The following is an 11834-nucleotide window of genomic DNA, read 5'->3' on the forward strand; positions in this document are numbered from 1 at the left end:
ACGTTGTCAGAAGGGACCATTCCCTGGAGAAGGATGTCATGCTTGGTAGGGTGGAGGGTTGACGAAAGAGGGGGAGGCCTTCAACGAGATGGATTGACATGGTGGCTGCGATGATGGGCTCAAGTATAGCAGGGATTGTGGGGCTGGCGCAGGATTGGGCAGTGTTTTGTTTTGCTGTGCATGGGGTCGCTATGAGTCGGAAATGACTCGATGGCACTTAACAACAACAACAACAATGGCTAATGATTGCAAATATTTTTTCAAATGTTTGTTGGCAGCCTGAATATATTCTTTGGTGATTTGTCTTTTCACTTCTTCTGGACATTTTTTAATTGGATTGTTTGACTTTTTGATGTTGAGGTGTTAGAGTTTTCTATAAAATTTAGAGATAAGTGCTTTGTGTGATATTTCATTGCCAAATATTTTTTCCATTCTGCAGGTTCTCTTTTTACTCTTTTGGAGAAGTTTTTTTGATGCACATAAGAATTTAATTTTTAGAAGGTCCTGATTATCTAGTTTATCTTCTGTTATTTGTATATCTTGGGTTATGTTTGATAGTCTATTTATGCCATAAGTTAGGACCCCTAAGATAGCCCCTATTTCTTTTTTGATGAACTTTATAGTTTTTGGTTTCACGTGTAAGTCTTTGATCCATCTAGAGTTAGTTTTAGTGTATGGTGCAAGGTATGGATCTTGGTTCATTTTCCTACAAATGGATATCCAGTTTTGGCAGCACCATTTCTGAAAGAGACTTATGTCTTCTCCATTTAATAAATTTCAGCCCTTGGTCAAACGTCAGCTGACCATAGATAAATGGATTGATTTCTGGCTTCCATTTTATTCCATTGGTCTATGTGTCTGTTGTTGTACCAATACCAGGCTATTTTGGCAACTGTGGTTGTGTAGTAGGTTTTGAGATCTGGGAGTGTGAGACCTCCTACTTTGTTCTTCTTCTTCAGTAGTGCTTTGTTTATCTAAGGTCTGTTTCCTTACCATATAAAATTAGTGGTTGAAACTGCTGTATGGAAAGTGAATTTGCTCTAAATCTTCACCCAAATCACAATTTAAAAAAATAGTGGTTGATTTTTCCATGTCATTAATGAATGTTGATGGAATCTGGATATATGAATGTATAGATTGCTTTTGGTAGTATTGACATTTTCACAATCTTCAATCTTCCCAAGTATGTTATCTTTTTGGTAGCTATTGAAAACGGTGTTGATTTCCTTACTTCCTTTCCAAAGACCTCTTTGCTGGTATAGAAACCTCCAGCTGATTTTTGTATGTCGATCTTGTATCCTGACACTGTGCTCACTCTTTCAACAAGTTCCAGTAGTTTTCTTGCTGAGTCTCTTGGGTTTTCTATATATAGGATCATATCATCTGCAAATAAGGATAGTTTTAGTTCTTCCTTACCAATTTGGATGCTTTTGATTTCCCTTTCTTGCCTTATTACCCTGGCTAGGACTTCCAGTAGAATGTTGAATAGAAGGGCATACTTGTCTGGTTTCTGTTTGCAAGGGGAATGGTTTCATTCTCTTTACATTGAGATGAATGTTGGTTGTTGGTTTTGCATATATGCCCTTTATTATGTTGAGGAATTACCCTTCTATTCCTATTTTTCTGAGAATTTTTATCAGGAATAGATGTTCGATTTTATCAAATGCCTTTTCTGCATCTATTGATATGATCATGTGATTCTTTTCCTTTATTTTACTTATGTGATAGATTACAGCAGTTGTTATTCTAATGTTGAACCATCCTTGCATACCTGGTATGAATCCCACTTGGTCATGATGTATTTTTTTAAATATATTGTTGGAGTCTATTGGCTAGGATTTTGTTGAAGATTTGGTCATGTCAGAAGGGACCATTCCCCAGAGAAGGATATCATGCTTGGTAAAGTGGAGGGTCAACAAAAAAGGAGAAGGCCCTCCATGAGATGGATTGACACAGTGCCTGCAACAATGGGCTGAGATTAGCAAGGATTGTGAGGCTGGTACAGGACTAGACATTCTGTACCAGACATTCATTCTGTTTTGCATAGTGTCACTCTGAGTTGGAGCCAACTCAACAGCATCTAACAATAACAACATATTCATGAGGGATATTGGCCTATAGTTTTCCTTTCTATTGTGTCTTTGCTAATGGCAGAATTTCAAACAGCATGAAAGGAGATAAAATGAGGATTGAAAATACCCTGATCCCCAGTCTTCTGAGTCCAAGGCACAAGTGCTGCCAGTGGTTTCCTTGCTGGCCCTGCACACATCCACATCCACATACGTGCATGGAACTGTGGGTGAGGAGTCTCAGGGTGCTAGGATGTGGGTGCCCCCAGTGACCCAGCACAGAACAGGGGCTGTTGCACCACTACTGCTGAGTGAAAGGCCACATACACATGGCCTCGGGGAACAGTTCCACATAGGCAATATACAGTTCCACATAGGCAATATTATCCTGATGCATCAGTGGCCCTCAGTGGCCTTCAGGTCAAGTAGCCTTTACCTTCCCCATGACCCAACCACTCTTTTCTGGATATCTGCCGCACAGATGTGGACTGAGTCATACAAAACTGTTTGACCAGGATGCTCACAGCAGTTCTGCTTATAAGGGTGTCCACCTTGAGAAGCTCTGACTACAGGAAAGAGAGTTTCCAAGTATGAGAATTGATCCATTGGGAGGTAGCCTCAAGGTTGGTTCTGTACTGAAGACAGGGTCATGTCTCTGCAAGTAGTTCCCACAGCGTAGTTCTCACCTGAGCCTGGTTCTCACCTGTGTTAGTTAAGGTTGGGTGTTAACTTGCCTGGGTCATGGTTCTGAGTGGCTTGGCACCTGGATGAATTTATTCCCTATGATAAGATTGTAATAACCTTCTTCATAGAATCTGCTATGAGACATTAATCAGTGGAAAGGGACCTGCCTATGGAATGTGGCCCACTTGCAGTACATAAAGAGAAGTTTTGGGAATGGTCTCTAGCTTTTGGCACATCTGGACCTTGCATTTAGCCAAGTCTTGGCCTGTCATGTTGACTGCCAGTCTTGGGATTGTGCCATTTTACCTATTGATCTTGGGTTCATCAGTCTCAGCAGCTAGCAGCTTTGTGAGTTAGAAAAGCTTCCAGCTCCAGTGGGCCTGGAACAGGAAATAGAGCTAAAGCCCCAGTTCAAGGGGCTTTCACCCAGCACCTACAGCTGGCATATTGAACTAAGACTTCTAGCTTCTTAAACTTAAGATAATAAATTCCTGTTTGTTAAAGCCATCCACTTGTGGTATTTCTGTTATAGCAGCACCAGAGAACCCTGACATAGAAGCAAGAGAAGGGCCTAGGAAGAGGCCTGTGGTTCCAGGGTTTCTTTTCTTGCTTTCTTTCTTTTTTTTTTAAATTGTGCTTTAGGTGCAAATTTACAGAGCAGAATTTGGTTTATATTCAACAGTTAATGTACATTTGGTTTCAGTCCCCAACCATAACCAACTCTTCACCTCTCCCTTCCCAGTGACCCCCATCCCTGTGCCCTTCTTATTTATGCAATCCTGTCTGTCTAGCTTTTCCTCCATGTGAATGTTGTCCCTCTAGTGCCCCATGGCTGATTGTGCCAAGGGATGTATCTCTGTAGAGTAGGTGGGTGCATCGCCCTGGGTTGGGTGTTCTGCATGTAAGTCTTACTATACTGTTGGGCTGAGAGCCAGCCCTTGGGAATGAGTTTTATCCCAGGCCCAAAGTGTATCCCAGGGCCATAGTCTTGGGGGTCCCACCAGACTCCTTCTGACCAGTAATTCTGGTCATTGTTGTGTTTTTTGATTATGTTCCACATTATTCCTCCCACTTTATCCAGGATCTCCAGTTTTCATTCCTTCCTGAGTGGTTGGCATTGGTACCCAAGCACCATCTAGTTCTTCTGGTCTCAAGGTCCATCATATCCTGGGACTGATTGTTTCTCGGTGCCCTTGGTTTTTTTCACTCCATTGAAAGGAGACCATTAGCTGCTTCTTACATGGCCACTCAAAAGCTTTTAAGACCCCAGTAGCTACTCATCAAAGTAGGTTGTGGAACAAGATGTTTATATATTATGTTGTGCCGGTTGAGCCTGGTGTCCCTCAATACTATGGTCCTGTTCCAGGGTTTCTCATCGCAGACCACAGAGCTGGGTCATGTGCCATCCAGGCGAATTAGAGGGGGCTAGAAAGCCTTCCTTCTACCAGCAGCTTCACATGAGACAGTGGAGGATGCAGACCAAAATAGACTATAGAGGTGGCTAGCAGGGAACACAGAGAGAACAGTGTGGAGGTTCTCAGAAGTGTACATTGGAAAAGAGTGCTACTCAGACCCACGTGCAGGGTGGAGTCCCCTGCTGTGACCACTATCTCTGCATTTGCAGGGCTCCTGTGTTGCAATGATATCTACTCATGAGCCTGTGCTCCCCTTACCTCCACCCCTGCTATGGCTCTAGTCAGGATTTTTTTTTTACCAAATAAAGTCATGGGCTTCTGTCTAGAGCCAACTTGTTCCAAAAATGAAGATCTGGGCCTGCTCAGAATCTCACTCAAGGGATGAGCAGGGTCACCTCTGGGGAAATGGACAGGATGGATGCAGCTTTTACTTCATTCACATCAATAGTTTGGCTCTCTGCCCCCAGCCCCCCCAACCCCCAGTGTGTACTATTGTTATAATTATAAAAGCTAATTAGAAAAAACCTATTTTGGTTCTCTAGTGCTCTATAACAGAAATACCACAAATGAATGACTTTAACAAACAGGAATTTATTCTTTTACAGTTTAGGAGGCTAGAAATCCTAATCCAGAGTGCCAGCTGTAGGGACTGGGTGAAGGCCCCTCAACTTTGGGCTTGACCTAGGACTCTGGTTCTGGGCCCACTGGAGCTGGAGGCTTCTTCTGACTCAGGCAGTTGCTGGCTGCTGAGGCTGATGAACCCAAGGTTGGCAGGTAAAATGGCACAACCCCAAGATTGGCAGGCAACATGGCAAGCCACTGGTTCAAATCCAAGAACAATCCCAAGGTTGGTAGGCAACACAGATGATTCAAGTCCAGGAACTGGAGATCAAGACTTGGCCAAACACAAGATCCAAAATGTGCCAAAAAGCTAGAAACCTTTCTCAAATCTTCTCCTTTGAGGAGAAGCAGGCCATACCCGAAGGCAACTACTTAACTGCTCATAGCACATTCCATCATGGAGGTGATTACAATCTCATTATGTAAAATAAGTACATTCAGCTGCCCAGCCACTCAAAACCATGGCCAAGCAGAATTGACTCACAACCTTAATTACTACACAAATCAATAGCTTAGACTCTTGACAGGAAGAAGGTCTGTGTCTGGCCGCTGGGGTGACATGTGCACCCCTGCCGGGCACGGGCATGTTGACTTCAAACTGACCAGAGCTGTTTTACTCCTTGCAGCTTGAGTCCAGAAAGCCTTCCTCTAAAACGAGGCGAGAGAAAGAGAGGCAGAGCTGCAAGAGCTGCGGGGTGACCTTCCACTCCATCACCAAGAGGCGACACCACTGCAAGCAGTGTGGAGCTGTGAGTTCAGGGTGCAGGCACTGCCCATGAAGGCGAGGAGAAAATGAGGGAGGTGTGGGGCCAATGTTTGTAGACTCTGAAAGCCCTTGAGACCTGTGCTTCACAGATGAGCAGAGACACAACTCTAAGTGCATGTAAAACAGCTTCCTCTCAAGTAGAGACTCAAGTCATTTCCCTGGTTGGCTTTGAGCCCCAGACACTCATTATGGTAGAAATAGTGCTAGGTTTGGGGCTACAGACTGGAACTCTGCATCTGAAAACAGTGCTGCCAGCTGCTGGCCAAGTGGGCTTGAATCAAATAGAGACCACTTCACACTCACGAGGCTGGAAAGAGGCACAGGGAGATACCAGGCAACCCAAGGTGGGAGCACCATCCTGATGGAATTGACTACCCCTACTTATTCATTCATCAAAGCTCCTTTCCTGAGGATGGACTGTCCCCAAGAAGGTTTGTGGCTGATTCAAATATTTTTAAATGATGCCATTAATAATTGAATACTGTGTTAGCAATTACAGCTGCCTTGAGAAAAGGATAGGGCTGCTTCCCAAGGTAGGTCTGGGCCTAGAGTGATACTCCTGTCACACCCTTCACAGAGCAGGACCAAGCCAGATGGAAGAATGAACAGATGGATGGATGAAACTAAACCAGGCCTGCCCTTCATTAAATATTCCAGACCTTTTTACTACTCTGGATCCCATCCCACCCCAACCACCAGCAACCCCTCCATTCTCTACCCCAGCTGATAATTTGGTCTCAGTAAAACCATTATCTCCAGTAACACAAGCACCTCCAACCCAGTGTGTTATTCCATTGTGACACATCCATGTTGTCCCCTGCCAGAGTAAGAGAGCCTTAAGAGTAAAGGCCATGGCCCGTGCAGACTCCCTCAGCCTGTCCATGCTAACACTACACCTCTGGAGGTTGCTGTGCAGGCTTTATTTCTCAACCATATCTATATCATGGCTACCCTTGGCAAATGTGGCCACAGAGTAGGCCACACTCCTCCCAGTCATCTTTCTTTTTATCAAATCTTGTTTTCCATGGCCCTGCCTATCACCCAACTATAAGAAGAAACTTGCTCAGCCTACCTGAAAACCATGGGGGGACCACACAAAAGAACTCTCCTCTACACTCTGGTGGGCTTCCTCCTGGTCTTTTTTCCGTGCACACATACCATTGGACTCTACTGCACAGACAGGGAGGATGCCTGGTGGGCACAGCCTTGGGTCCTCCTTCTTAGCCCACCCTACCCCATTCAGTCTGGGACCTCTGGCCTTTCACCCCTTCCTGGTGACAGTGTCCCATCCCCAGGAGTCGGAGTCACAGGCGGCCTCTATTTTGCAGGTCATCTGTGGGAAGTGCTCCGAGTTCAAGGCTGAGAATAGCAGGCAGAGCCGGGTTTGCAAGGAATGTTTCCTGACCCCGTCAGCAGGCCCTGACAGCCTTGGTCCTGAAGTGCTCATTGAGCCCAAGAAAGGCACAGAGGTGGGTGAGCCACGAGGGCCTCCACAGACATACCTTCTCCTTCAGCAGCCTAAGGAGGCTCTCGTTCCCTTGGGCCCAACACAAATGTGGGTGTCTCAGTGAGGTCCACAGGCCATAGGGAAAAAGATGAGCCTGTGCGACACCTTACAACTGAATGCAGGATTGTGCATGGTGGGGGAGGAGGGGCACTAGGGGTGCAGGGGTGCTCTCTAGTCCCCAGCATAGCCTGCAGGCCATGGACCATCTGTTCCCAGGGGATAGATCAATGACAAATATCACTGGATTGGAAGATGTGGCCTGGAGCTGCCCATCCGAGGAAACATGCCGTTCATCCTTGGCAGGGCAGGTGAAAGAGACCTCCACACCCTGTACAGGGACCCCTCTTCCACCTCCTCCTCCCTGATTCCTTCTGAGGACAACCCCCTTCCCAGCTCTCCTTCCACACAGGCAGAGTCTTGGAAAACTGAAAAAGAGAGAGTGGTTTTCCACACAGGAACACTCTTCTCCTCACTTGAGACAAGCCCACAGTTCTTAATACTTGCTGCATGCTACAGTATTCCAGGAAGCTCTTTAAAACACTCATCTCCCACACCTAAGATTCCTATTACAGGTCTGGGAGGGACTGCCTCCACGTACAGGTGGACCACTTGGCAGGTGGTATCTGAGATGCAGGGAGCTTCCAGATGACCTAGGGGTTTGTTTTCATAATTCTTCCTCAATATATTAGAAGAGAGGGAAAGGTGTGTATCTATGTGTGTACATTTGTGTATATGTGCATGCATGCAAGGGATATGTGTGTGCAAGGTGTGTTCATGCATATATGAAGTACACATATACTATGTGGACACATGGTATATGTATGTGTGTATGTGTGCATGTGTATGTGCATGCATGTGTATGTGTGTCTTGTATGTGTGTGTGTGTGTGTGTGGTATGGTTTGTGTGTACCTGGTATGTGGTATATACCAAATTGCAACAATGCCATAAGCCTCTTTATCTCATAAACACACTCTGGTATTTTCTGTTCCATTTTTTTCCTATTACTTTTTAATGCTGGTCCTGGCCCACACCATTGATTCAATGTCCCAGCCTGCAATTTGTGAAACCCCACTCTATACCAAGCAGCCCTGGGCCTTTCAGAGTGAAGGTGACCTAGAGCTTGTTTGGCCTGGTTAGAGCCTCTCTCCTGCACCTCTCTCGGAAGGAAGATGGGGCAATCTACTTCCGTAGTGATACTGCCTCAGAAACACAAGGAGCGGTCGCTATGAGTCAGGTCTGACTCGACAGCACATAACAACAACAACAACCTGCACCTCTCTCATCAGGCATGCCTCACACAGGCCTTCATCATGTTTCCGAGGCCTGTTACTTTCCTAGCAGAGTCCTTACAGAGAAAGAACTAAGAATGCAGATGAGGAAGCATCCTAACTGGTCCTTTCTATGTCCACAGAAGCTGCCTGCTGCAGACCCCCAGCACAACTTGCTCTGTGGCACCCTGCAGCTGTCAGAAGATGGCAAGGTCTGGAGTGAGGTGTGGGCTGCCATCCCCAGGACAGACCCACACGTGCTGCACCTTCAGGGAGGCAACCAGGTGAGTATCGCCACTGCCTTAGAAGGCTATGGGGAGAGGGGGTTGTGGGAACCAGCTGATGTGCTCAATGCAGCCCAGAACCTAAGTGAGGGAGGGAAAGAATGTCCTGAAGAAAAGCCAGTGGTATAGATACCAAGCCATGTTGCTAGGACCAGGCTTTCAGTGCAACCTGGTCAGACCTAATGTAGGACCTCAGCTTCCATAGCTATAGACCTTGCTGCACGTGGTGAGGACTGATGGTATCTGCAGGTTTTGTAGGGAGGGACATGACCTGGCCAGGATTACCCAGCTGGACCACAGAGCTGCCTCTCCATGCCTGGCCTGTCCCCAGGTATTCCCATCCCTCCTTGGCCATCCCACCTCTCTCACTATTTCAGTCCTGCAGAGTATGTCCTAGAAACGAGGCTCTCAATTGAAATCCTAGAATTGGTCCTATACTGCCCAACACCCCTTGGACCTGGTAAACCTAGGGACAGATGCTGCTGGTCCCAGGAGGGTAGACAGGTGCCAGACCTATTTATCAAGTTTTAAGTCAAGGTCTGAGGAGCTCTGGTAGCATAGTGCCTAAGGCACTTGACTGCTAACCAGGAGGCTGGTGGTTCAAATCCACCAGCCACTCCTCGGAAGAAAGGTTGGGCAATCTACTTCTGTAGTGATACTGCCTCGGAAACCCAAGGAGGGGTCGCTGTGAGTCAGGTCTGACTCAATGGCACAAAACAACAACAACAACAAGTCAGAGAAGACTTCTCATGAAGACATCCTTCTGATTGTCCTCAGAGCCTCAAGACTGCTGGGTTTGGGCCAGATGTCCAGCGTTCTCCTTGGTGGGTTCATTTAGGGACATAGTAGTTTGTGGCCTCAGAGCCTTACCTTTGGCTGCCTGCCTGCAGGCCCTAGGGCCTGAGCTTGCCAGAGACTTTTCCCTGATCCTGGACCACTTTTTCCTTTGTTAGATTTATTTTAAAGGGAACTTTTAAATGTCACTCCTCTGAGTGGAGACCCAGTTGAACTCTCCAGAGACAACTAAAACACACACCCCCAGGGAAAAAAAAAAAAAATCACTGAAGTCTGGCTTGGCTTTGATGTCCCCAGCCAAGACCACATTCCCTGCCATGCCCCACTGCCACTGAGAAGAAGTCCCCCATCAAAAGGTCAGGAGCAGGGAAAGGCTCAGCATTCCCCTGGGAGAGTGGGGCTCTAGTGCCAACCCCACTTCTACCCCGCCATCCCTCTCCTTCCCACACACTGGAGCAAGAGTAGCACTAGGACCACCAGACCCCTGAGGAAGGACAGGGAGAGGGGGCTTTCTTTCCTGCCTGTATTCATTCATCCCTTCACCACTCACTCATCATCCCTGTTGGTGGGAGGAGAGGGTAAAGGTAGGGTGGAAGAACCCAACTGCCCCCCATAGAGGGAGAGGCTGGGACTAGCTCCTCAGAGGGAAGGAGGAAGGAAAAGAGGGACATTCCCAGACAGGCTCCTATCCCAGCCAGGTCCCAGGCAGGTTTCTGTGGCCTGGGAAAGAAGGAGCGGTTGATCTCAGGATCTCTCAGCAAGTTCTTTGCCCAGCAGAAGGGTCCTTGCAACTTCCTATGAGCCCCATGTGCTGCTTCCTTGTGTTATGGGTGGTCTCTGCCTGCTTACCTGAGGGGCTAAGGGTAGTCCAGGGTGGTCTAAGGGTGGGTAGGGGTCTGATGGTCCCAGTAATCTCATCAGGTAGGTGCTGTTAAAATGAGAGGCAGCTGGCAGAGGAGGAAGAGCACTGCTAGGCCAAGGCAGGGTGGGCATCTCACCAGTCCAGGTCAGTGCCTACCCTTCCACTGATGAGGAAGTGGCCTGGAGTAGGCTGCCCCAGTGGGGATGCTCACCCATCCCTCCTTACTGTAGGATGGACAGCCACCCCGGACCATTGCCCTGCCTAGCTGCAAGGTGAGCACCCCAGAACCCACAGAGAAGCCTGACTCCAGGCATATACTGAAGCTGCACCATGCGTACTTGTGCCTGTACCTGGACATGCAAACCGCCGAGCTGCAACAGCAGTGGCTGGAGACCCTCAGTGATGCCACCCAAGGGGACCTGGCACCGCCCAGCCTGGGGATGCCATAGCCCTAGGTCTGGTGGGCACAGAGCTCCATGAGCCCAGTCTCAAGTCAGCCACCTGGATGTAGCCCAAGATCCCTCCAGGACCCATCTCTGTGGGGCTCTGCCTGTTTCTCCCACCTGGCTTCTTGCAGCCTCTGGGTGCCATTGGATGGGTGACCAGCAAAGCATTGATGTGGTGCAGCCATGTCACCGGCCTGACTTCTGTAGCCTACCCACCACTCACACCCCCACATTTGCCCCTGTGCTCACTCTACCAGGTGAAGGAGTTGGGACTGATGAGAGGGACTGGTGGGCCAGCTCAGATCACAGACCCAGGACCCAGAGCCAGGACATCTGGCACTGTAGAGGCCCCCATTTTAAAGGTGATAAAACAGGCCCAGAGAGGAGTGGCCACATGCCCAGTGTCACCCAGCACATCTTGCAAAGAGCAGTGTAGCTGGTGGGGGGTGGGGGTGGAGGTTGGACTGTTAATAAAAATTGTCTAAGGGTCATAAAGTACAGAGCTAAGGAGGAAGCCATGGCTGTGCATACAATGGTCTGGGCTCATCTCTAGGCCCTGCCCTACTGGTGGACAGTCACACTGCCTGTTACCAAGTACATGCAGCTACCCCACAAGGTGGATGAGAGAGCCCATGTGCAGCTCTACAACTTCTACTGCCCCATCTACATCAGGTAAAACTGAGCATGACTCTGGATCCCAACTTCTCTTGACTCCAGATCCTTCCTTTGTCCTTGAGGGCCTGTGGGAGAGTGGTGTCCCCTCCTCTACCTCACAGCCCATTGCCCAGTGCTGGGAAGAAGGGTGGCCACCTGGGCCAGACACACTGTCTCTGCTGTCCACAAGGGCTGGATGAGTAGGTCTGGGTGAACCTGCTTGATGTCTAGGAAACCCCTCAGATATTGAGTTCCCTCTGTGAACTGACATACAAGACAAATAAATGCTGGCAGCCAGCAGGAAGGTTGTCAGCAGGAAGGCTGTTGTGTTGGATTGGGTTCTCTAGAGAAACACAAAAACCAGCAAAGTGTATATATATATTTATAGAGAGAGAGAGAGAGAGAGATTTATCTTAGGTAAATGGCTCACAGGCTTGTAGAAGCCGACAAGTTCAAGCTGAA

General features: G+C 47.9%; 1 protein-coding gene across 1 annotated transcript in view; it reads left to right on the forward strand.

Annotated features, from left to right (window-relative positions):
* FGD3 (FYVE, RhoGEF and PH domain containing 3) overlaps nt 1–10721 on the forward strand; it is a 123737-nt gene extending 113016 nt beyond the window's left edge. The window contains 4 exon segments of the mRNA XM_042782557.1: nt 5416–5538; nt 6884–7024; nt 8475–8615; nt 10503–10721. Coding sequence (XP_042638491.1) covers nt 5416–5538; nt 6884–7024; nt 8475–8615; nt 10503–10721 — 624 coding nt within the window.
* The last annotated feature ends 1113 nt before the right edge of the window (nt 10722–11834 follow it).

Source organism: Orycteropus afer, unplaced genomic scaffold, assembly GCF_000298275.1.
Source record: "Orycteropus afer afer isolate SDZICR_OR568_19922 unplaced genomic scaffold, OryAfe1.0 scaffold00368, whole genome shotgun sequence".
Lineage (NCBI taxonomy): Eukaryota > Metazoa > Chordata > Mammalia > Tubulidentata > Orycteropodidae > Orycteropus > Orycteropus afer.